Here is a 26,019-nt window from a genome sequence, read left to right on the forward strand (position 1 = left end):
AGGAATGCTGTAAAGCGAACCATTAAGCAGACCATTGAAAATAAATCAAACTGGCTTCAATGTGTATTGCAAAAAACCCATCAAATCTGCAGTGCAGCCCTGATGCGTCAGAGCATGCGTGACTGAATCAAAAATGGAGAAAAACATACAAGATGTTAAACAGCTGTATTCTGTAAGACTTGATCAGAGTCATGGCTGTTTGGATGAAAATGCTTGAATTTAGCCTAGAGTGAAGGTGAATAAGGGCGGTTTCCAAAATATTTCCAGAGGAAAATGGAAGCTTGCAGCCTAATAAACTCAACGGAAAAACCAAGCTGGAATTTACGAGCATTCATTAGACAAACACATTACATCCAAAGTAATTTCAAAATGACACAAGAATTTACAAAGAACATGCTGAATTTTGTTTTTTTTTTTTTACAATTAGACAGGACAAGTTTTCTCCCAAAATATTAGTTCCTCCTGAGCTTGCCAGTCCAAGAGTCCCTTTCATTTGCTCCAGAGCAGAGCGACAGCTTTGCAGATGCCCACATCGTTGTAGTTGAAGTAGCAGAGGCCGGCGAAGGTGACCGTGGACAGGAGGAAGAGGCCTGCGTTGGCCATCTTGATCTTTGTATCCCCATGGACGTAATCCGTTAACACTTGACCGATACCCCTGCAAAGCAAAGATGAGCTGTGAGGTCAGTTTGTGAAAGACAAGTCAACAATTCCTACCATGCTTTGAATTAACCGTCAAGATGTGTTGTTGGACTGAGGTCCTGTTTGGCACAAACTTGCTTCATTTTTATAAGATATTTTTGTCAGATGTGTTTATGATATCAACTCAGTAAAAATGCCATAAATTTCACATGCTTTTATTAAAAAATACATCAGCTTTTTGCAAAGTATCAAGTTCTGATAAATGGATCTGGGAAGTTTTTTTAACAATGGAGCCAAAATGTTACTTTATCACTTTCAACTTGTGACACAGTCATGCTGGAAAAATATGTTTTTCATCATCAAATTGCTTCTGGATCGCTAGTCGGGGTTTTTACAAACATCCATTCCATTGGACAAGGAGCAGCCCCACACATGAATGGTATCAGGATGCTTCATTGTCAACATGTCACAGGGCTCATGGCAGCATTCACCTTTTCTTCTCTAAATGTCCCAACAGGCAGAGAGGACACCATCTGGGAAGATAACTGTACCTCTGTCCAATCCTGGTACTTCCTGTAGCACATCAGTGTATCCTTAATGTTTTTCTATGAGAGAACATCTCCACCTCACCATGTGTGCACAGACAGTCACAGCTGCCTGCTTCCATTCCTGAGCAAGCTATGCACTGGTGGCAGCACCATCCTTTCCTTGAGTTCTCTTTTGGAAAGTATCCTGTAACCATCTGAACTTTCTTTGGCATCCAGATGCTTTCGGTACATCAGCTTAACCTCTCTTCTTAAATGCTTGATTTGGGTGCAAACCTACTAGAAGCTTGGTTGTGAATGAGGTCCTCACTAACAGCATGTTTCCTTTGAGGAAACAATGTCTGACAAAAGAAGAATTACTTAACGCACAACTCCATTTATACAACTGTACGGTTCTTCCTATCAGATCAGAATGACAGAGTGCAATCAGCTGCCTTGTCCTCGTTCCGTTTACTCCTAGCAGAACCTGACATCACTGAAAAGATGCTTGCAGGTCATTTATGCCCCTTTTCCACTGGCTCGATTTGGCCCTACTCTACTCGGCTCGCTTTGCGAGCGTTTCCATTACTGTTTTTTTCTGTACTGTTTTTTGGTCTCTGCTCCTGAGCAGGTACGACCGGGACTGAGTAGGGACTACATGTGACCAGACTGCTGTTCACTGATTGGCCGTGGCAGGGGGAGAAATGAGAAAGTTTTTGTTGAAACTCAAAAACAACTACAATAATATTGAGGACCACAGTGACTGGAGCAGGTCATACATTTAATTTTAACATTTACAGATCATAAACCAGCCTGAAGGCTGACAGAAAAGAAAAAGGACACATCAGCTTTCTGAATTACACGCAGGCAGATCGCTGTATTTAATAACATCCTAAACCAGCTGAGAACACATAAAATCAGTCGTTCAGAGGTACAAACATTTCCCCCAAAAACACACAAAACAAAACCACCATGAAACAACATGTTTGGTTCGGACATTTCTTGACGGTCCTTAAGAGAACCAGCGTCTGCAGGAGGAGGGAGCAGGCAGAGAGCAGCTGCCCGTAATCAGACTGTCTGCATCGGACCAAACGGGAGGACGAGTCCACTGAATCTGATGAGCACGGATATTCAACCTAAAACTAACTCCAAAGGTCATAGGTCAGCGGTTTTGCAATTTTAAGTGCTTGTCCCCGTTATTGCCATGGATAAGACAAAAACGTCTTCATAAAGTCCAAAATTGTAACTTCTTCAGGCAAACTTTGGACCTTCACCATCCAGACAGCAGCATCTCTCCTCTCTGCTTCTCCTGTCACATCCCCCTAACATCAGAACCCCTGAGCCTTATTTTAGAAGTTCTGGCTGGGTTGTGCTCCAGATAATTGTCCTAGTGGATCATTTTAGACATAGAAAAAACATAACACATTGTTGCATATATATTAATACAAACGTTATTAGTATTTAGTTTATTCATGTTTTTTTTTATCTATCATTTCACACGGATTACTTTAATGTGAATGAATGTAACACAGTAACGTTAATAGCAGCACAGTGCTCTACACTCATGGCTGGAGGCGGGGCTTCAGTCGCCGTAGCTTCAGCTGTTGGTGGGTCAGTGGAAACAACAGTTACTGTACCAAGTAGAGCGAAACCAAGTGGTGCAGAACCGCGCTGGCTAAAACGAGCCGGTGGAAAAGGGGCAATAGTGGCAGAACTAAAAATACATTGATTTCTATCCACTTAGTAATTAATTGCATTTCATCTGATCTGCTTCATAGCAGCCTAGACTCAATGGAAACTGCAACTATAACTGAAGCAGAAATGTATGGAAACAAAACATGTCTGTCAGTATGCAAAGCTTTGGTCCTGACAGAGACTTCAGAACCAGATTCCCATTAAAAAAACTCAAGACTAAATAAGAGCTTACTGTCTTATTGATTCATCAGGTTGCCATTCTTTGCCAACATTCCTTTAAAATCCTATTAGGCGCCATGTCTCTTGAACAAGGAGACCTTTCCTTGTTTCTCATGCTTCAGTCTAAGCTGATGACATCACAACAGCGTTCACAATCAGCAGCGCTAGACCTTGAGAAATCACACAAGAAGACTTGTGAGCAGGATTTGCAGCGTACCCCTGCACTGCTGTTCTGTCCGAGTTTAGGTTGTTGGACAAAGAGCATGGACTGAAGCCAGGTTCTGAAGCCTGCAAACGGAGCACAAAGAAATCAAGGCTGCATTAACATGTGCTGACAGCTATGGCTGCCTCCTCTAAACCCTTAGGACCTCATTGGTTAAACCTTTGTAAAAGCTGGGGACCCCTTTGGATCAAGTGTGTGTGTGTATGTGTGTTCAAAAATGAATGAACCGGATCTGTAACTGAGTCAGGCTCATTTGATGAAGAATATCATATTTTCCCACACTAAGTAAAGTCCGGTCTTCTCTCATTTCCACACCGACTCAAAATCTGAATCAAATAACCTCCATAAACCTCAGAATGGGCATCTGGCCATTGAACCTCGATTCCTCTAAGATTTAGAGGAATCGATCTGCCAGCCCTCAGGGTGATCTTGTGAAACTGACAATCAGCCAGGAAGTGAAAGTATTTGCCCACTTCACCAGGTTCACTGTGTTCAACACAACAGCAGAGCAAACGAAGGCAAAAGGATCCATTTCACAACTCAAATTTGAACAGTTAATATGAATTATTTTCAACGAGTGATCCAAGACTAAATCAGAGATCCAGAGATTTTCCGGGTTGATCCGGATTCCAGCTCCTCCGAAGAACCTGCCGATTCTGATTTTTAACAATTCCTTTTTTAAAAGGACTCCAACAAATAGAGGAGAACAATTCTTTCAACTGGTTCTTTTATAGAGCAAGGTACCTGACCTTTATCTGACTTGTACTGATGTAATAAATAATACATCAACGTCCATGTTGTTGGATGATTCTTTTACAGGCCATAAATGATGGGTAAGTTTCTATGCATTTAATATTGTGATTGGCTGGTATCTGAGCTGTCAATCAGAGCCCATCAAGTGGAAATCAGTTGTGTATTTTTACACAAAATCTGATAAAACAATTCTTAGATAAATGCACCTGTTTTCTGCCAGTCTTACCAGTGTCCATGCAGGGTGAGAGCCGCAGCCAGGGAGTAGTCGATGACAGGCCCAGGGCTAAAGTAAGCTACTGGACCCAAGGCCAGAAGGGCGATGCTCAGCACTCGCTCTGCTGTCCAGTGAAGTGAGGCTTTGGAGTCGGAACCTGCTGCAGAGCGAGACAAAGAACAGCTATTATTCATGTGTGATGAAGGAAACATCTGAATTTCACTTGAGCTCAGGAAATAATTTACATGAGCACTTATTTGTCAAATTAAGAATCTGTTCACTCATTTGGTTTTCAAAGGAAATACAGGTCCTTCTCAAAATATTAGCATATTGTGATAAAGTTCATTATTTTCCATAATGTCATGATGAAAATTTAACATTCATATATTTTAGATTCATTGCACAATAACTGAAATATTTCAGGGGTTTTATTGTCTTAATACGGATGATTTTGGCATACAGCTCATGAAAACCCAAAATTCCTATCTCACAAAATTAGCATATCATTAAAAGGGTCTCTAAACGAGCTATGAACCTAATCATCTGAATCAACGAGTTAACTCTAAACACCTGCAAAAGATTCCTGAGGCCTTTAAAACTCCCAGCCTGGTTCATCACTCAAAACCCCAATCATGGGTAAGACTGCCGACCTGAATGCTGTCCAGAAGGCCACTAGTGACACCCTCAAGCAAGAGGGTAAGACACAGAAAGAAATTTCTGAACGAATAGGCTGTTCCCAGAGTGCTCTATCAGGGTACCTCAGTGGGAAGTCTGTGGGAAGGAAAAAGTGTGGCAGAAAACGCTGCACAACGAGAAGAGGTGACCGGACCCTGAGGAAGATTGTGGAGAAGGGCCGATTCCAGACCTCGGGGGACCTGCGGAAGCAGTGGACTGAGTCTGGAGTAGAAACATCCAGAGCCACCGTGCACAGGCGTGTGCAGGAAATGGGCTACAGGTGCCGCATTCCCCAGGTCAAGCCACTTTTGAACCAGAAACAGCGACAGAAGCGCCTGACCTGGGCTACAGAGAAGCAGCACTGGACTGTTGCTCAGTGGTCCAAAGTACTTTTTTCGGATGAAAGCAAATTCTGCATGTCATTCGGAAATCAAGGTGCCAGAGTCTGGAGGAAGACTGGGGAGAAGGAAATGCCAAAATGCAAGGGGTCCAGTGTCACGTACCCACAGTCAGTGATGGTCTGGGGTGCCGTGTCAGCTGCTGGTGTTGGTCCACTGTGTTTTATCAAGGGCAGGGTCAATGCAGCTAGCTATCAGGAGATTTTGGAGCACTTCATGCTTCCATCTGCTGAAAAGCTTTATGGAGATGAAGATTTCATTTTTCAGCACGACCTGGCACCTGCTCACAGTGCCAAAACCACTGGTAAATGGTTTACTGACCATGGTATCACTGTGCTCAATTGGCCTGCCAACTCTCCTGACCTGAACCCCATAGAGAATCTGTGGGATATTGTGAAGAGAACGTTGAGAGACTCAAGACCCAACACTCTGGATGAGCTAAAGGCCGCTATCGAAGCATCCTGGGCCTCCATAAGACCTCAGCAGTGCCACAGGTTGATTGTCTCCATGCCACGCCGCATTGAAGCAGTCATTTCTGCAAAAGGATTCCCGACCAAGTATTGAGTGCATAACTGTACATGATTATTTGAAGGTTGACGTTTTTTGTATTAAAAACACTTTTCTTTTATTGGTCGGATGAAATATGCTAATATTTTGAGAAGGACCTGTATATACTGCTTGATGATGTTGGCAGCCAGTAGCAGAGTAGCATGGCCTGGGATGGTGATGCATGCTGAACGAGTGTCGGGTCATCATCACAAACACGTCAGATTGTTTCTCACATTGGATTCCTTCCCTCTTTGTCAAATCATCACTGTAACTCGTGTTAAGGTTTGTTCAAAATTGGGGGAGGTGGTGGAGCGTGTGGACAGCATTAAGGTTCGCAAATGAAACTATATTTTGGTATTTAAAAGATAAATATAACAACCTTTGCATTGGAACTGCACGATATTAGGAACTAATACAATGACAATGTTATTTGTACAAACAGCATTAATGCCATCAGTTTGATAAATCCACATTTTCCTCAGTCATTTGCTTCTTCAACTGTGCTTTAAACCATCTCTGTGACCTTTGACATCCTGGCCAGTGTAATGTGTCAGGAGCAGGCATCTGCTGCAGGAAGTCTGCATTCAACAGGCTGAATTATGTCACAGCAGTGCAAAGTGTGAACTCAGGAAACCTGGAATATTAATATTATTAATAAACAATTACTGCATTCACTGCTATGGAGAAAGCAGCTCAACTACTCTACTACTCCATACTACAGAAAACATGACATGAGATGAAGGGCACACTACCCAAAATAACACCGCCTGTGCACCACAGGCAGGTTTCAGTCTACCTACAAGGTGAAATGGAAAAAAAGTCGTGTTCTACATGCATGTGAACCACATCACCAGGTGGGCACCTACATTCAGTATTGATTTAGGTCTTACACTGTGCAGAGGAGTATCAATACTGATGCAACCACAGTGCACCACATAGGACTTCGCCACTATCATGCTGTCTGTGCTCAGACACATGCATAGCCCTGCATGTTCACTTAATATTTAAAGTCTGGATTCTAATCCCTGCTAATCTCTCTGGTTGCACTGTGCATAAAGTAGCCACAGTACAGCTTCCTGTGTATGCAACTTGAATCTCGCTGCAGCATTGTTTTCGGAACTCACCATAGAGAGGCTGCGAAGAATGAATCCTTGCAGTCAGCCGGTGTGGCTGCAGATGTTCTTTGTGAAGGACAACAGCTGGCCTGGCAAGTAGGGTGCTTTGGAAGAAGGACCAAGCTGACGAGAGAAAACAGGAGATCTTTTAGTTGGATCCAGGTTATACAGATAAAACTCTCCCAGAGGGTGGCACCTTTCAAAAACATCTTTTAGTTCTAATGTTTCCTACACATTAAATAGGCTGAGGCTGTACGTTTATGTAGAACTTCAAATAAACATTCAAATGAGGTGTATTAGAAAGTCAGAGGCTTCTTCAGGTCTGCTGTAAGACAGACCGCTACAGGAGATCCTTCCCGCCCACAACCATCAGCATCTACAATGGTTCTTTGAAGAAACCTGCAGGATATGAGCTGCAACCACATTTAATTTCCCTTTGGGATTAATAAAGTATGTTTGAATTTGATTTGAATAATAAGAACAAAGTCAAAATGTAGAAGCTGCATGAGATGAAGTCAATGTCTGTAACCGCTTGTCCTTACAGGGTCTCCAGGGTTGAGGTCTGACTTTGACTGGGCCACGGAATTTGATGCTTTTTTTTTTTGTTCACATTCCTGCTTTGATTAAAAAACGCGATATTCTGTAAAACAGGGCTGCAACTAACAATTTTTAATCGATTAATCTGTCGACTTTTTTCCCCCTATTTATCAGTTAATAATCGGATAACAAAAGGAACTTAATAATTTTTTTCAGGATTTGGACCAGGTGAAGCTAAAGCTATGCTACTTGAGGAGTTCTGGATAGAGCATATTTACAAAGAAGTTTTTTCATATTAAATGTAAAATCTATGTATTTTTTGTACAACTTTGGCCTAATGCTGCCCTGAGTGGGTTTTTCTTTCAGCAAATGACCAGTTTTAGAGTCTGTATACTCCAGTTAAAGATGAATCTCAATCCAATTCATTTTTTCAGCCCTATCCTGAAGTGAACCCATTGGAAACACTGAGTGGGAGCTAGAGTTGCATGACACTGGAATTTTAAACTTGATAACGATACTTAGAAAAATACTCAAAACCATTTTTGATTCCGCTGCAATGTTTTTTGAAGGCACACAATTCTTTCTAGTTAAGAGAAAAACATATTATTACAATATGACAATTATTTAACTTTCTTAATCGTGTCTTTCTGGTGATTTTGCTGAATATTTTCTGTAGCGATCAGCTGCAGCAGCAGGGTAGGTTGCTGCAGGTTCCTACAGTTTTCGGCTGTCCACTCGTCTGGCTCCACCATAACCATCACTGTTCTGTCTGTGAAGCCAATACTTAATCAGATAGCGTTAGCTTACGTCATGCGGGAGCTTCACTGACCTTTTCAAGTTGCTCTCAAACATCAGTGACGTAGCATTAGCTTGTAGCGTTAGTGTGGCTAGCATGTGGCTTCCTTCGGTATTTCCTACCTGCCTGTCTCAAAGGGAACAACGCTTGTGGGTTTGCCTTCTCAGCTAAAGAGGTTAGCATGTGTATTTTTTTCTGGCTGTACTTCCCATACTAGCAGAGTTTAAAACTTCCAGCAGCAGGCAGGGGAGGGGCTGACTGATTCTGAATCAAGGGCTTCAGGAGAGCAGCAGATATTCCTGTTCTTAGTTAGAATGAAGCCTCAAAGCTTTGAATGTTCTTCGGCACCATTAGATGGAAAGCTTTAGAGCTTCGCGATGTTTCACCTGCCTGTCACTAGCTGCTGAGCACAGCCTCAAAATCTGGAACACACTGGTTAAAAGATGCCAGCATGCGACACAAAATAAGACCAGATCCCTACCCCTCCACTGCCGTGCTTGACAGCTGAGGTGTTCTGTTGTGTGAAATATCCAATATATTTATCCAAACATCTGAATGCCTCACAGTTCACCAAAATATCAAGACCAAATATCTCTACTTATCGAGATTGTTCCAAGAGTTCTCGATTTTTCAGAAGCAGCTTTCCAAACATACTTATTAGTGACATTTCCATTTTAGAGACTTTCCATATGGGGATAACATATGATAGTATGCTAAAAAGCCATCATAGCAGAAGCTCAAGTGTAAAACATGGTGCAGACTGGCCAGGATGGAAGCTGTGGAAAAACTCTGTAACATGAAATGTCTGCACCATAACATCTATCCTGCAGATTCAGGCAGCTTATTTCAGCATGAAAGAACGCAAGTCCTAAAAACATTACAATTCTGATAGTCAAAAAGAATTAGCAGCAGAAAACAAAAATATGGCCAAATAAAACTGATCAAGTAAGAAATCCTGGCCTGAATTTTTATTGGTCAGCCTCAACCATCCAAATATGTTTTATGTTCTTATCCATCTAGTTTTAGGACCCAATACGATCAATGACCTTTTCTAATATTTTCTGATCCATAATAGAGTTAAATGATACTAACTGCATTCATCATAACTGTATAGTGTCATCAGAAACATAGAAAGTTTAAATAAAAAGCAGAACTCAGTGGTACAACCACGGACACACTGCTTCCTTTATATTCCGTCTATTAGTGACTTTATTAAACACTTTATTCACATAGTTTGCAGCGTATATCTTCGATACAATGTTTAATATTTTATCATTTGGTCTATGAAAATATTTATGATGTCAAAATGACATATTGCTCCCGGTTTAAAATTCCTATCCTATTTAAACCCAAAATAGTTTAAAATCTGACGGTGAACAGCAGTTATTTCTACAAGGGTCAGACATCGAGCCTGGGAAATAACAGACTGTGTGAAAATAGATGGATGCTATTTTTAGACAATGAGAGAGGGAAAGATTCTGGAAGCACAGATCATTTTTATACTCTAGATTCACTTTTCCTATAAGTGAAGGAACCCTGTAGGTTTGCTGTCTAAACGATGCGGGTCGAGCCCCTGACGTAACCGTGATTTCATCATGGCGGCAGGTTTTTACATCACTTCACGAAGCAACTTTATTTCAGGCTCTGGTTGGATGAGTTCCCAGCGTCCAAAGGAAAAGGAGCTATGAAAGGTTACCAACATCCAGCTGTGTGTTCCCAAACTCGCTTTGCTTTGTGTCGTGAACGTAACAACCCTATCGGCCGTGGGTTTTCCTGTCCACTGCCACGCTCCTCGAGTCCTCCTCACACCCCGCTGCTCTCAGCTCAGCAGTCGGGTTCAGAAAACCCACCAACCTGGAAGACAGAGAGCAGTACTCACGTTTTACACCCGCACGACACACAGAACTCAATCTGATGATGGCCGCCATGACGACTAACCCACCAAGGTCACCACCGTTACCCGGATGTACATCACGGAGTCGTCAGGTCCAACAAAGATGCTGAATGTCCGAGAAGATGAGTCACTCCGCTTAAAATCTGTCAACTGTTCCTATGTTACTATGGCTTAAATATGCAAAGTATTCAGATCAATTTGGGATTTTCGGAAGCTTTTGGAACACACCCTTTTTAAAATCACATACAACTCTGCTGGCATATTTTTCATTTTTATTTTTTAAAAAAGCTTAATGTTATGAATTAATTTGATAAAGTCGGCCTGAGAATGCATAGGGCCCTAGATAGAGTTTCAATGTGTGGCCCTAGTTCTGGCTCATGTTATTCATTAAATAAAGGTTATTTCTCAGACTTATTGTATCCTAAGTGCAACATTTCAGACTAGTGTCAGTAGATTCAAGCAAAAGGGACCAATTGTCATTTCTTTATTGATATTTAGTTGCAGTTACTCTGTGCATAAAATGTTACTTCAGTCACCATGAGCACCAGAAACCATTAAACTAAGCACTACTTAATTATGAATATAAACATAACATTCAAACTATGAATAGTTTATTCTGTATGATTAGTTAAAGGGTTAGTTTGGATTTGTCGAAGTGAAGTTCTCTGAACTTATGATTGGTAATAGTTCCCATACCTGTGGCACAAATACATCATATCACCTTGAGCTTGCTGAAAATGTAAATAGATTCTTGAAGTGGAGGAAGCTAACTGCTAGTCACTACACTTTCTGTTTTTGCTGACCTTAGCAGTTTAAAACTACTCAAACTAAAAATGTTCATATCGGTGGAATATATGTATTCTGGGCCTGGTGATGTCCTGAGCAGCAGCTTAGTTTGCTTCTTCCTCGGGCCGGCTCTCGCCCCAGGCAGAAACCTACCTTTGTCTGTGGCATTCAGTGTCTGGCAAACAGGTAGCAAACAGGTGAAGAAAATATATGAGATGTATATTTACTTATGTATGTTTTAATTAATTTATTAAGTTGACTTAAATGGTACAGGAGTTACCAAGTTTTTACACTGTTTAAAAGATTGAAAATTAAAAAAAGATGATGATTGAGCTGTTCATATCTGAGATAATTACTAACAGACAATTCAGAAGTAAATTAAATTAGGAAAATACTAGTCGAAATATAAAATTATGCATCTGTCTGGAATAAAGTAGCAAGTTTGCATACAAACGTTTTCAGTGTATTTTTAGGACTCGAGTAAACTTCTCTTTGCCGTCAAAGATCTTGGTGAACGTAACGTCCTGCGTCACAATCACGATGCTGATTTCCAAAGTACTGAGATGTGACCCATCACGTTGTGAGGAACATCTCTGCAGTCTGTAGATCAGCGCTGTCTCTGGATTTCCTGAAGATCTCCTCAGCCGGAGTCACACGCCGGTAACAGTGAAGGACACGGCTGCCCGCCGCTTAGTCCCGGTTCGTCAGGTCGCTCTCTGGACTCTTGTTGTTCGGTTGGAGGCTCATGGACAGCTTCGATAATCTCAGCGCCTCGGAGAAGGCAGAAGCATCGGAACTTCAGAAGATGATCGCCATAGAGCAGCAGAAGGCCCAGTTTCAGGCTCAGGTTCGTACCCACACCCCAGCAGCAGGCAGGTTACATGCTGGGGGCCACACTGTCCTGTGGAAATACCAAACTGTCCTGAAGAACCCAAACTTAATGCTTTATTTGTTCCATGCGGTACTGAGGCCTCATGTTGGCCCTGTTAACACTTATGTGCATGTAGAAATGAGATGCTGTAAAGTTCACCTCATATCCTGGACTCTGGAACCATGGATCGAGCTAATCTAACATTGGACTCTGAGGTGTCAGATACAGTGTCTGTGTGTTATAATTACAATCGGAATCGTCCATCTGAGCTTCTGACTGTGTGCTGCTGTGTATTCCAGGTGCACAGCTTCACCGACGCGTGCTGGGACAAGTGTGTGGACAGTCCAGGGTCTAAGCTGGACTACCGGACAGAGACGTGTCTGCAGAACTGTGTGGAGAGGTTCATCGACACCACCTTGACCATCACCAACCGCTTCACACAGATGGTGCAGAAGGGCACTCACTGATCATGGACCTGATGAAAGAGGACTATTAGCACATAGACAGTTTTGTACCACGTTGATGGGAGAGAACGTGAAGTGGACTGTTTGCTTTTGGCTGATGGAGATGTGGGATAAAGTCTTCTAATGTTTCTGGATGTAGATCTTGAAGGTGTTATTAAACTCCCACAGGTTCACTAGTGGAATTAATCTGTGCTCTGGTGTGAAATCTCTGTAGGTTGTCAAAAGTTTGAAAAAAGCTCTACTTCAGTGCTCCTAAAACATATTAAAATCTTCAAATATTGTGTGGTTCTGTTTTCTGTCTCCAAGTTAAAGGATCATAGAGAATTAGGCCATTTATGTATTTTATATGTAGCATGAAAAAATACAAGTTTATTTGGCACGTACAGAGCCACCAGAAGGTTTACACACCTTTATTTTTCCATATTTTGTTGTGTGAGTGATTCTAAAACTTATCTGAATATAGTTTTCTTTCATAAGATTCTGCAAAAAGTAAACCATAATGTCAAAGTGAAAGCATGTTTTTTAGACATTTGTAAATGGAGTTGACATTTAAACATAAGAGGTACTTTAGTTTTCACACCCATGGCTTTTTTGAAGAACCTTTAGCAGTAGTTCCAGCCTTATGTCTCCACCATTTTGGGTTGTGACATTTTCTCCCATTTTGTGCAGTCATGCTGACTGTTTAAGGTTTTTGCCTGAGATGTTCTGTTGGATTTAAATTAGGACTCTGGTTGCGCTAGCCTGAAGCAACTCCATTGTCATCTTTGCTGTGTTATTTAGTCGGAGCAGGTTTTCATTAAGATTCTCTTTATATTTGGCTGTGGTTATTTAACTGTAGGCCAACTAGTCGCTCAGTTTCTTTCTAAGAACGCATTTTCATTTTGTCATCATGGGCTATCTAGTGTACGTTTGTGATGGAACACATTCTGATTGTGTTGTAATTGCTCAAACATACCTCTGAAACACAGGCATTTTTCCACCCATGTCATCTTTTCTTCTTTTTTCATATATTTTAGGGGCTTATTTTCATATTGAAATAACTAAATTAAAAATATTTTTAGGTTTTGCTACATAGCAATGAAGCCATGACAATTTCAGCTTCAATTCATATTTAGTACTTTTCTTTGTCAAATGTCTGTTATGAGATAGGCATAGTATGGTCCAAAAAGCCTTGAGCAGCTCATGATTACTTTGATTCCACAAGCCTCAAGTTTTTTGTTTAATGGTCCTGTTCATTCTTTCAGCGTTTTTCAGTTTGTATTTCCAAATAGTTTTAAGTTTGACAGTTTTTCCTACTCCTGTTTAGTATCAGGAAAAATGGTTTCATACACATATTAAATTATCAGTTTATTTTTATCGATTGTGAAGTATTTTCCTTATTTCAAGGACATAAGTAATCATAACATGCTCAACTCTCATAAATATTTCAGTTTGATAGTTTGTAATTTTATATCCCACTCTGTTTCAGTTGACTGTGGTCCAAATTACTGCTTGCTCCAGTAGAGCCTTAGAAGATCTGACAGATTATGACCCCTGATCAAGCCAGAATACCTGAGTGACCTCCTGCTATCTTACCCGTTAAAGACATAAAGCCAATTTCCTTACAACTGACTATCAGGAGGTTATGGAAAATGATGAGAATTTTATAAAAGTTCCAAAGATGCAAGGCTGACTGATGTATGTAGTATTCAGGTCAGAAGTTTACATCTGGAATGGTGCAATATATAACCAATTTATCGTTTTAGATGACGATGATGATTTGAATTGTACAGGGACAGTGCACAGCAATACAATGACCTAAAAACAGGAAATATGCATGGTGCCAGGTTATAGCAAAGGATATTAATTTCCACCTGTAGTTCCTTGACAGGTTGATTCTAATCAGAACTAACTATTTTCCATTGTCGTTTGACTGTAGGAAATCTGTGTATTAGATGCAAATTAGATGACATTATGATTTTAGAACAGGATCGTCTGTCTTTATAGTACCTTCTCAATTCAAGTCGATGTGAAACACTTCACAGTGTACAGTGACACTGGTGTTTCAGCATCTTCAGGTTTGATAGGATTGATCCTTTGCAGTTCCTGGGTTGTTCTTTAACATCCAAAATGTATTCCCTTTTTCTGAGGGTGACAGTTTTAGTCAGATGGTTAAAACCTGAATATATTTTGGTGTTGTGGCAGAACAATGATCCCCAACACAAATCAAAACCGGTTTGGGAATGTACAAAGAAAGCTTACATTAAGCTGCTGGGACGGCCCTGACCTCAGTCACATTAAAAGTTTATGAGCTATGATTGAAAGCCTGACCCATTCCGGGAAACCAACCAATTCAAATGAACCCTACTAATTCTGATAGGAAGTGTGGTTAAATATTTTGTTGCCATCACCAAGGTCCCCCAGGACATTGTTATACAAAATTCAATATTGGAACTTGGGTTCTGGTTTTTAAAACTAATTGAAGTTGCTTGTTGCACACTCAGTCAACTCCAGAAAAAGAATGGATCAAAATAAACAAACACTTGGTCAAAGATCATATATTTACGTCCATAATGAGTGCATTTAGACTTCTCTCCACAACTGTGTCAAGTACTGCATTTATTTACTACATAAACACAAGGAATGGGTCATTGTCAGTTATTCAGATCAATGAACACAGAATTCATGGTACAGTGCTGGCAAAGAAGGGTAATACCTTTTTAGTTCAGATACATAACAATAATTTCCTAAGGACTGTTTACTGGTGTTCCATTACATATGAAAACATATGAAGTTAAGAGTTAGTGAATTAAAGTCACAATTTCAATCGAGAAAAAGGTGTAGCTGCGAAAGTAAAAAGTGTCTGAAATGAGCAAAATACTGTAAATATAAAAAAACTGGTTTATAATGTGTACTTTTCATTGCCCTAATGTTCCCTGCTTCGCAAATATTCAGAGTTGAGCTGATATCATCAATAACTGACAGTAAGTCAGTTGTTAAAAACCTAATTATACTGATTAAAAAGCTTAGCCATTTTGAACAGTGGCATATTCATGATATGGGCAGTTGCCCAGGGACACATTAGAAATGGGGTGGATGAGCACCAATGTAAAAAATAAGTATAATTTATTTTATAACTATATAATCCTTAAGTTGTACCAAGAACAAGTTTTCTATTGCTTTTTTGCATGTGCAGTCAATAGAGAGTTGGCACCTGTGTAGCGAGAAGACACCCCTGCTTGTTGGTACAAATAGGGAGATCAGGGTGTGTTTGCTGTCATTCACAGTGCCCACTTAGGCTGGCATGTGCGTGAATTTATTTTGAGACGGCTTCTTTTCCTTTAGCTAGACTGGCTGGGTGCTCCCTTTAGTTACATTCAACTGGGAAATTTGAAGAATTTATCTCAACAAAAAGTGGGATTGTTTCTGTAGATGTTTGTATTGTTGAAGCAGTAGTGGGTGTGGAAGGGTGACTGAAGGGGGGGCTTGCCCAATGTGCCATTCATGGAAGAAGCACCACTGATTTTAAAAGACTTTAACAACTTAAACTTTAAACCATTGATACTGAGACCCAGAATTATCTCCATACCATAATAAAACAGACATTACATCAGATGGAGAATGAACCAGGGTTCAAGACATTGGACAAATTCTAAAAAAGGTGAGATTGTAAGAAAAAATATTAAACGGATCTGAAACTACAGAGTCAAGCTGTTGATATTTTTAGCTGCTCTGAGAGCAGACTTCATAGCAGTTTCAATCCACCCATGAGGAGTAGCTGTGTGCTCCCCAGCAAAGTGCACCCGTCCCTCACTCTGGAACAGTTCTTGGGCGTAGTGCCCTCGCTGGTACGGTGTGAACAGGGCAAAGGCTCCAAGACTGTATGGGTCCAGGCCCCACTTCTTCACCAGCCCCCCTGTGCACAGCGGTCGGATATACTCCCCATGGATTTTCACCAAGTCCTCCAGAGCTACAGCCATCAAATCCTCCTCACTCATCCCCTGGAAGAGTGTGGAGTCATCAGAGCAGGTGTAGGAAGCCAGGAGGGCCCCTGCAGTGATGCCTGGGAAACTGTGACTGGGGTAGTAGATGAAGCGAGAGGGCCGGTCGGTAATGCTTTTCCCTCCTGTGATGCCCTCTTGCTCCCAGAAGCGTTTCTTAAAGCTGAGCACCACCTTTGTGGAGCTGGCATAATGAACAGAGCGCAGGGCCTCCATTTTATCACCAGACAGAGGGGGGTAGAAGTCAATGAAAAGGGTGGCCTTGGCTGTGGGTGTAACAAGGGCATAGTCCACTGTCATGTTTGACAATGAACCTGAGTTACGCCAGTCCTCATATGTTATTGTCACATTAGCCCCGCCTGTTTGGTTAATTAGCTTCACCTTGGAGTTCAGCAGGATTGTGGCATTTAGAACTTGGTAGAAAGCTGTTGGGAGGTGGTCAAAACCATCTGTCACTTCAAAGTACCTGAAAAAATTACACAGAAAATTTTTTTTTTTATAGAATACATTTGTATGCATGAAAACCTGACTTTTCTTGACACAGTTTGTTTTTGTCAAATGTGATGTTCCTTCTTTGATCAGATTCAAAAGAATAGCTATGTCAGCTGTATCCTAACTATCTGGCAAAAGCCTGCTCACAAAGTGATCTACGAACCAAGAGAAAAAGGAAACATTTACCAGTGGCATAAATATACCAAAATAGTAGTGAGCACTAGATTTGAATTAGCTAACCTGCATGCTCAGTATGAGGGATTGTTGCAAAGTCAACGCCAGTGACTGTCCACAGTCGCTACATGCTCACCCAGGAGGAGGGAATGCTACAAGTCTCTGACTTGATGCAATCGGCTGGGTTTCCTTAGATAGAAAAACTTTTTATCCAATTTTAATAAATAACTGAAACTGACTGCACTGTTCAATGGTTACGATTAATTGGAATGTATGTACCTGACTTTTGTGAAGTGCCTTGAGACAACATGTGTTGTGAATTGGCGCTAGATAAATAAACTGAATTGAATTGAATTAACCTGCCAAAATGATATCAATGCTAACAGGAAACCATTGTTCCCATATGCTCTGGGGCTCTGAAGATGCAAAAAATAAATGGCGAAATTATTCTATTCATTTTCACCTCTTTTCCCAGAACAACATTATCATTATGAAAGTAAACCCTGCTAAATGTCATGTTCCAAAAATGAATGCATATCCCACTGGCAGCTGTAGGTCTTGAATTAAAGCTGCAGTAGGGAGTTCTGAGAAAACAGTGAACTTAGCTTGAAAGTTTGAACAAGCACACCTTACAGGTCCCTTCCCCTTGCTCTCTGCTGTGCTACAGCTCTTTCCCAACAGCAAAGCCTGCAGTGAATGCGCAGGCTAGTAAGCAGGGCCACCAATGATGTCAGATAAACAGCTATGGCACATTCACTGGTTGGCACGAAACATCAGCGATATGCTTTACATTGACTATGGCCTTCACATACTTGGACTACAAACTTGGTCCTGGACATAGTGACAGTTTTAACATACATGTAAAATATACATTTTTATAAAGGTCACCTTCTGCAGCTTTAAAGTGGCTCTCACCCTGTTAAAAGTTCAGGTATTGTGGTACAAAAAATGAGTCTATCTTTCTAAATGTTTTCGTTAATGTGACATATACCAGTACAATTCAACTGAAAAACAAGTATATGTTTTAGAAGAAAAAATAAAATGCTGCAATAACCTATTTGAATAGCTATTTTCAGCATTCAGTCTTCTTAAGTTCACATCAAACCCACATTATATACACCATGGTACAATGAATGCATTCACCAATAGTTGAAGAAAAGGTAATAAAACACAGACACTTCAGAAACTGGACATTTCCCCAAAATGGATGAAAAGATGTGACTGAAACTGGTCAGTCTGGTTAATTCCTGTTGCAAATAGGAAAACAGCAGCAGGAATTAACAGGACAATTAAAGTTTTGGAACTCAATCTGACAGAAAATCTATGGCATCACCTGAAGAGAGCTGTAGATACCAGATGTTATCACAATCTGATAGAGTCCAACCAAAGAAGACTCAACTAAAATAAAATGTGATTATGCAAAGTATTAGTTTAACTGTCAGATTAAGTGTCGGATTGTTAATTTTTCCCCCCGATTAACAGATCTATTTGCTTTTCAGTTTAACTACACATGATGAATGTCACATTAAAAGCTGAAAATGTTTTGAAATAATGAATTATGATCTTATTGTGTTGGAGTGTGTACAGTTTGTAGAGCCAATCTACATTGCTCTGCAGATTTTCTAAGCCCTCCAACATGCTCACAGTGCATGGAACTGTGATTATGTACGTATGTATGACAGAACAAAAATAATAAGCCTAAACTTTAATACATTTTAGTTTAAAAAAAATAACATTTGTATTTATCTCCTGCTTTTAAAATACTTATTTTGACCAAATTGGGTTCCAAAGCAGCCTGTTAATCATTAAGTATAATAAAAGGCTATAGAGGCTCTTCTTCTTTGAGCTTTAAAATATAAAAAAAATGCTCTACCAACCCTGCTTTTAATATGTAAATGAAAACAAAGCTAAAGTAAAGTCCTCAGATGGGTTAAAGGATGCAGAATAGCAGCCTGCTCTCATACTAAAGAACCATTTTAGCAGGTCTATCCTTCCGTTTTGCATTTTGGCCCGGCCTACTTCCATTTCAGCCCCCTAAACCAGTGGTGCCCAAACATTCACCCACATGGACCAAAACTGTCATGTTGAGAATTCTCACAGTCCACAAAAATTCAATATTTTTAAATGGAAAATACAAAAATAAACTTATTAACATTTTTATTTTTACCTGCTTAACAACAAATTAAACATACAATATTTTTAGGACTTATGAGGCAAACATTTTGCAAGTGTGCTTTCTAAGAAAACTCTTCGTGCATTTAGTCACGTTTAACACATTTGTACACTCTAGTCTGCAATTTGTCAGTAAAAATCTTGCTCTAAAACAATGTCCACTTGCATCAACCACCTATGCTGGCGGAACATATTTGTACCATTCCTGAATTGCAAATGGAGGGTGCACTTAATCCCTCTAAAGATCCTTGCTCTAAACAAAGCATTTCATAATGTTATACGGTAATTTCTTCAATTGTGGCTATAAGTAATCATAAATGACACTTCACATTACTTCCTATTGTAATTGAGTTTGATTCTCCATTCATCATTCTAAAATAAATGTTCTCCCAAAGCCTTTTTCCTGCTTCCTGGAGCTGTCTTGGTATTCAACCATGATATCATGCAGTTATGAAGAATATCTTACTCTGTGTTGTCATTGATGTCCGACTGTATGTACAGCATCTCTATCAAGGACATGTAGAAGAGGCTGTTTTCATTGAGGATGTCACCGATCATCCTCAGAGCGCCGCGGCTCAGGTTGGCCTCCTTAACCAAATATTCCTGCAGATCACAGACCAATTACTAGAGTCTGTATGTCAGCTGTTATTCCAAGAGTACACTGACAAATGTCTTACCTTCACTGTGTAGGAATCATATTTATTCAACATGGCACTACAGCCCAGTGTCTTTAGGTCATCCGTCACCTGGACACAGACACCATTGAACAAATGATCCATAACAAGTGCAGAAATAACTATTTTCAGTTCTCTGCATGTCTAAAGACCTTCCAGAGTGTCTGACTGAAGAGTTCAGCAGCTGACTTCCCCTTCTCTCTGTCATTCAAGCTGTAGTTGAGCACACTGGGGTCATTTTCTACAGAGTAAGTTTTGTGTAGCCTTCCATTAACCAAGTAGTAGGTGTTGATGTCATCTTGGATGAAGTGATTCAGAGGAATTTGTAATGTGGAGATAAAGGTAAGCAGGATCCTGTGATAGAAACATATTGTGTTAAAATTCCATCCACATTAGAGAGATTTTCCTTTATTCTTTGAAGGTACAGAAAACTGGGAAATTAGTAATCACATGGTAATATAAAGAAAATATCTACCCAGTCTGTTCCTGTAATATTACATCGTGATAGTGAAAACAAAATACATCCTTTTAAAATTCTGTGGTTCAATTATCTCTTTATTGACTAAAGATGAAGCCAAGAGGAAACATGATGAGTGAAAACACTTTGACCTCATGATCCAATAGGTGTAGAACCACCTGGCAGTAATAACTTGAAGTTGTAACTTGTTTTATACGACTATCAGTTTCTCAGATCATTGTGAAGAGATTTGAGACTTTCTTCTTTTCTCCCTTTCTCCCTTTCTTCTTTACAATATGACATCATTCGCACGTCCCAATTTTGCCCAAACTTAAGGTGTTGGATTACATTTCTGACATTTTTGCTTGAATGATAACTCCTTGGAAGCATGGATAGTGTCTTAAATGTTTTCCATAGGTCAATAATCTTTCTCACTGTAAAATGATGGATTTCAAACACGCTGGAAATTACATTATAACTGCTCACAGCAATCTGAATTACTTATCAGAGCTCATTGCTGATGTATTCTCTTCTTGCCACGGAAACATTTGTATGCACAAATAGCAAACTTCAAAACGTCCTGCTTTAATAGAGCTTGCCACGCTTGCTATAATTCCACTATGAAACATGTTAAATCAGTTCAGAGCTCTATAAAGACAATATAATGTTTAATAATATTCTGATACATAAAATCGTTCTGTGTTTTTATTATTTCAGCATTTCATTGAAAGTTTTCTCACTTTCCCACTTAAGGCTGGTGTTTACATGTAATTATATGCATAGAATAAAAAAAACAAAACAGGACAGGATTCCTTTAAAGGGACAAAACATCAGAGTTGTGCTGAAGAAGGTCTGGTAGCATCATTTCTGTTTTTCCACAAATACAAACATCTGCAGACCTTCTCTCCAGATAAACTTTGATTTAACATTGCCAGAATTCATCCCTGTAAACATATCGCTACATTGGACCAGTCCTTTCACTACTCACTTATGGAAGCTTGGGATTCTCATGGCTCCTACTTCTGCATACCAGCCTTCTTTTCTGTTCCTGAAGGTCTCCACCCGTCCTCCGATACGCTCACTAGCTTCTAGTATGGTCACCTTTTTGATCCATAGATAGGAAAACGTAATCATCACCATGGGAACATCATCCGCTACCACCTTATCGACACTTTTATAGGCCTTTTCCCCATATAATTAACCTTATGTCCAGCATCTTCTAAGACCTTCGCAGCTGTCAGTCCTGCCATGCCCCCGCCGATCACTGCCATGTGCCGAGGCGTCTTAGCAGCAGGGAGACCTTTCATCACAATGTCCAGGAGCTCACTGTAGTCAGTGTCATGGAGGCACTCATAGAGAGGGTCTTCTAAGATCCCACTTGCTGCAAAAACCACAACTCCCACCAGAACCAGTGGGGCTAATAGATGGAGAAAATTACAAATCAAGTCACCTATTTAAAACAGGAAATGCAACCATGCACCTTTAGCCTGCTTTGCTTACTTTAAAGAGTACAAAATAATGACTTGTGGCAAATGATGATGACATGATGTCTGATTATAACTATTTTGTAGATGCAACCTGTGTTAAACTTACCAAACTTGCACAGTGCCATGCGAGGCATCATCTTAAGAACAGAACTCCACAGTTTAGACTGGGTCCCTCTGCTGTGGTTAATGACACCAGGAGAGGAAACAGAAACCTAACAAACGCAAGCATGCTTTAGGTTTAGAAAGAGAGTATCTGGCTAAATGAACAAACAGAAGTTCAACTAAATTAGATGTACCCTGTTGAAAACATACGCACACAATAAATTACATTTGAAACAAAGCCTGATAATTATTGTATTTTTAAAATGAAAATTAAAAAAGACATATTCCCAGTTCAGAGCTACATTAACTCACCTCTGTCAAAGGGAATGTATGGTAAGTTGTTGCAGACCTAGGCATGACTGAGCAGAGATGACCCTGAGTCCCTAGTGAGGCTAAAGTATCAGAGACTGACTGGAAAACCTGGGAAGCACAGTATGTGCCATGCTGCACACGAGGTCATTTTTATGATGGCTTCCTTAGGCCTTCCAGAAATATTTTCCCACACCGGCTTGAGAGTCAACCACACTGAACAAATCAGATTAGTGGGGTATACCAGTCAGCAGCACACCTCATTTCCTTCATCTTCCCTCATTTCAGGATCTGACCTGAAAGTGCTTATTCGGAAGTATCCACAAAACGCTTAGCTTTATAGCCATATTTTTCCCCCTTAACAGTCAATTAATAAAAATTGCTACAAATATTAACTGGTCCTTACTCACCAGTGTGATAATGTGGAGAGCAGACTTCCCCACTTCTCTGCTTGTCCTCCACAGGGCAGCAAACACATGGCTTTTATATGCTGCAGAAAATGAAAGCAAAAGGCAAAGTTGGGTTTCATTTTCCTAACTTCAGACCTGAAACCCAAAGAAACAAATATCCAATACAGGCAAATGCTTGTGTTTTCTTGTGTATAATTACTGGGAAAAGAAAGTGCACTTCTTTCAGTTCCAAGGTTTTACATAACCAGCAATGATGCAAATGCTCTGGTCCCATGTAAAATTATTTATATCCAACCTCAAGTGTATGAAGATTAAAATCTATCATCATTATTAAACTGTCAGTCAGTCAGTCATTTTCTACCGCTTATTCCATAATGGGTCGCGGGGGAGCTGGTGCCTATCTCCAGCAGTCTATGGGCGAGAGGCGGGGTACACCCTGGACAGGTCGCCAGTCCATCGCAGGGCAACACACAAACAACCATGCACACAATCATTCATACACCTAAGGGCAATTTAGAGAAACCAGTTAACCTAACAGGCATGTCTTTGGGCTGTGGGAGGAAGCCGGAGTACCCAGTGAGAACCCACGCATGCACGGGGAGAAGATGCAAACTCCATGCAGAAAGACCCCCTATCGGGAATCAAACCCAGGTCCTTCTTGCTGCAAGGCAACAGTGCTACCAACTGCGCCACCATGCAGCCTTTCTTCTTTTATCCAGCAGTCTATGGGCATCGTTGTTCTGTTGAAGTCCTTGAAGTAAAGAATCAGATCAGTGTGCTTCCCAATCTAAAGAAATCTGATTCTTTTCAAATTGAAAGGCAACATCTCAGAGTGCTCTGTTTTGCAATGTCAAAGTTCAATTTAGAGTTGATTAAGAGTTGATTAAGAGTTGACGGGGTGTGTATACTACACACCCCGTTTAAAATGACAGGTTTTTGTATCCTAAAAAAAACCCCATTTTAAATAATATTTTAACCTGTAATGTGGAATGCTTTGTGTTGATCTAAATGTCAACAGTAAAATGACCAAACAAACAAATCTGTTAGGATAAAAAAAAATATTTAAAGTTTGCAGTAACCTAGTTGCATGAGGGGTAACACCCTGAAACAAATACTTAAATCACCTTTTGATTCAGTTTGAGCATTCTATCGTGTAGGTTCACCTTTACCATTAATTAATATTGAATCTGAACCAGAATCAGCAGCTGTCCTAGTAGGACTTTCAATACATTTGCTTATTTGCATCCTTCAGCTAAGCTAAGCCATAGTTTGCTGAAAGGTTTGTTGTATAATCATTCCACCCAGATAATGGTTTGGTTCCTGTTTGACATCTAGGTCCATAATGAATGTATATAACCATCTTACCAATACTATATATGCCATGGCATGATTAAACAAAATAAATGACAACTGGATGTAGGTGTTTCTCCAAACTGATGAAGTAAACTAGGTGGAAACTGTTCAGGGAGGCTAACAAGAACAATACTGAAAGAGCTGCATGGACTTCTAACAAGTACAGGTCGTGTTCTACATGTGACAATGATCTCCTGGATTCTCAGTATGTTTGGACAAGGGATGAGGTAGCAAGACAGAATCCATTTCTTCCAAAGAAAACATCCAAGCCTGACTAAAACTTCCCTAAATTTCATGCTAAAAGGTTTCTAAGCAAGTATGAACTTTTGGGTCCCAGTTCTTGAAGATGTGTTCGTCACAAAAAAACAACACTTCACAATACAGAAAAACAACTTATCCACAGTGAAACACGGTGCTGTTAGCATCAAAGTCTGGGGGTGATGTTGTTTTCCATAGCAGAAAATTAAACTTTTGGAATGGCCTAGCCAAAGCATAGAGCTAAGTCTGATAGTAAACCACTTGAAGAGGTGTGAGGACATCTGATATTCTTGCAATCTGATAGATCTGGAGAACGTTTGCAAAGTAGAGTGAACAAATATTACATAGTCAAGATGTAGAATTGCGATAGACTCTGAACAAAGAAGACTCAAACCTGATACAGTCCCATTGCTTCAACATAATCTAAGAATATGTGCAATTATGCAACCAGGTTCTTACAGCTTTTGTAGGTTTTTTTATTTTTCTAAGATTTGTCTTTTATTCACTTTAATAAAATGACAAACAGCATTTAAAAGTAGAACTTGTTTTAAGAAGTTTACATTTTTGTCTATGTTTCTTTGTCTATTGAAATTACAAAATTCCTGACTGTGTATGCTGTTTATATCATTTGGAGCCTCAAGAGAAACCTCAGACAGAGACACACCAGACTAACCTTTAGCTCTGCAGTGTTTGACAGATTCCAGAACTATCAATACTCTCAAGAAAGTGGAAGTCAAAAGTCCCTGAGGTCATGGGTCAGGATTTAATGCAGATTAGTTATCTATGGGAAAACACTGAGAATGCCCGGGGTTAAGTCAACCATAAAACTTATTCTCTCAACACCGTGAGAAAACAGACGCTTGGCCTTAAAGTTGGATCAATGAATCTGGTTTATCAAAGTGCTGAACAATGTTGTAGAGCACTGGGAGAGGATTAATTATACTCTGAAACAAGCCAACATATGCAGACTGAATGTGTAAATTCCCCCATTGACATGCAATTTTCATTTAATTTATTAGTTAGTTTATTGAAAACTGAAATAGGAAACTGACACGTCTCTGTTTGTGCTTGCACTTGCCAGATGAAGGTCCAGTCATGGAAATGTCACTGTAATTTTCTTGGAATGAGCAGTCCATTTTGTCACATTTTCTGTGCATATTTTATCCAACATGTTGTATCACAACCAAGGAAAATGTGTTTTTTGTAAAATCAGAAGGAAAACCTCTTGATGATTGTGAAATTGTAAAAGGTAGTAATTTAAGATTACTGAATCACTACAGATTAGAAACACATGGATTGATTGATAAATGCTAGATGTTGGTGGAGAAAAAGCTGAGGGACAGGGGATGTCATGTATCCAGGTTGTGTCTTTGTCATTTGCACATTAAACACTCTAAGCATTATCTAATTTATAAATATTATTTATGATGGTGGAAGTAACTGACAGATTTGCCTGGATCAGTTTAGGCCCCCCATCAAATGTGGGGCCCATTTCCCCCCCACCACACTACCGGCCGGTGGTTGGTGTGTCTGCCCACCGGTGTACTTGTGGTTTTCAGTGTCCGGGGCTGGGTGCTTTGGTGTATGCTGGCTCACTCCCGGTGGCTGCTTGCCACATCGCCCCTCTGCTTGGGGAATGATATATCCCGGGGTCTCGGGTCTCCGGGTCCATGGCTGGATCTGCTCAGGTGTAGACGGCTGCTGGCGGAGCCTGTGGGCTCGTCGCTGCAGCTCCCTGGGCTGCTGGATGGTTCCCCTGGGACTCTCTCCTGCTCTTCTCTGGGTGGGTTGCGGGAGTC

General features: G+C 40.3%; 3 protein-coding genes across 5 annotated transcripts; 1 reads left to right on the plus strand and 2 right to left on the minus strand.

Moving 5' to 3' along the window:
* Positions 1-146: 146 nt before the first annotated feature.
* On the minus strand, positions 147-10,369 carry sdhdb (succinate dehydrogenase complex, subunit D, integral membrane protein b). 2 transcript variants are annotated; one of them, XM_047391493.1, is made up of 4 exons: positions 10,217-10,369; positions 7,014-7,127; positions 4,280-4,424; positions 147-655 (listed from the first exon to the last, which is right to left on the minus strand). In XM_047391493.1, the coding sequence occupies exons 1-4, from the start codon at positions 10,263-10,265 to the stop codon at positions 490-492; spliced, it is 474 nt and encodes a 157-aa protein (XP_047247449.1). In that variant the 5' UTR covers positions 10,266-10,369; the 3' UTR covers positions 147-489. The 2 variants fall into 2 exon arrangements, with proteins under 2 accessions (XP_047247449.1, XP_047247448.1); XM_047391492.1 differs by having other exon boundaries at positions 4,280-4,427.
* Positions 10,370-11,590: 1,221 nt separating this feature from the next.
* On the plus strand, positions 11,591-12,633 carry timm8b (translocase of inner mitochondrial membrane 8 homolog B (yeast)). The gene is made up of 2 exons (XM_047391494.1): positions 11,591-11,864; positions 12,188-12,633. The coding sequence occupies exons 1-2, from the start codon at positions 11,763-11,765 to the stop codon at positions 12,353-12,355; spliced, it is 270 nt and encodes an 89-aa protein (XP_047247450.1). The 5' UTR covers positions 11,591-11,762; the 3' UTR covers positions 12,356-12,633.
* Positions 12,634-14,937: 2,304 nt separating this feature from the next.
* il4i1 (interleukin 4 induced 1) lies at positions 14,938-22,659 on the minus strand. 2 transcript variants are annotated; one of them, XM_047390930.1, is made up of 8 exons: positions 22,610-22,659; positions 21,895-22,000; positions 21,504-21,718; positions 21,290-21,402; positions 19,997-20,198; positions 19,848-19,916; positions 19,637-19,773; positions 14,938-16,798 (listed from the first exon to the last, which is right to left on the minus strand). In XM_047390930.1, the coding sequence occupies exons 2-8, from the start codon at positions 21,923-21,925 to the stop codon at positions 16,030-16,032; spliced, it is 1,536 nt and encodes a 511-aa protein (XP_047246886.1). In that variant the 5' UTR covers positions 21,926-22,000; positions 22,610-22,659; the 3' UTR covers positions 14,938-16,029. The 2 variants fall into 2 exon arrangements, with proteins under 2 accessions (XP_047246886.1, XP_047246885.1); XM_047390929.1 differs by lacking the exon at positions 22,610-22,659 and adding an exon at positions 22,203-22,542.
* Between the last annotated feature and the right edge of the window lie 3,360 nt (positions 22,660-26,019).

Source organism: Girardinichthys multiradiatus, chromosome 18, assembly GCF_021462225.1.
Source record: "Girardinichthys multiradiatus isolate DD_20200921_A chromosome 18, DD_fGirMul_XY1, whole genome shotgun sequence".
Classification (NCBI taxonomy): Eukaryota; Metazoa; Chordata; class Actinopteri; order Cyprinodontiformes; family Goodeidae; genus Girardinichthys; species Girardinichthys multiradiatus.

Excerpts from the sequence above, each read along its gene's own strand:
- sdhdb (XM_047391492.1), bottom strand. The coding sequence starts at position 10,265 with ATGGCGGCCATCATCAGATTGAGTTCTGTGTGTCGTGCGGGTGTAAAA. Across the intron at positions 7,128-10,216 it reads GTGTCGTGCGGGTGTAAAAC|CTTGGTCCTTCTTCCAAAGC; the intron begins GTGAGTACTGCT and ends TTCTCTCGTCAG. Across the intron at positions 4,428-7,013 it reads TTCTTCGCAGCCTCTCTATG|CAGGTTCCGACTCCAAAGCC; the intron begins GTGAGTTCCGAA and ends CTCGCTCTGCAG.
- timm8b (XM_047391494.1), top strand. The coding sequence starts at position 11,763 with ATGGACAGCTTCGATAATCTCAGCGCCTCGGAGAAGGCAGAAGCATCG. Across the intron at positions 11,865-12,187 it reads AGGCCCAGTTTCAGGCTCAG|GTGCACAGCTTCACCGACGC; the intron begins GTTCGTACCCAC and ends TGTGTATTCCAG.
- il4i1 (XM_047390929.1), bottom strand. The coding sequence starts at position 22,247 with ATGCCTAGGTCTGCAACAACTTACCATACATTCCCTTTGACAGAG. Across the intron at positions 19,774-19,847 it reads ATGATTCCTACACAGTGAAG|GAATATTTGGTTAAGGAGGC; the intron begins GTAAGACATTTG and ends TGTGATCTGCAG. Across the intron at positions 16,799-19,636 it reads GACATCAATGACAACACAGA|GTACTTTGAAGTGACAGATG; the intron begins GTAAGATATTCT and ends TAATTTTTTCAG.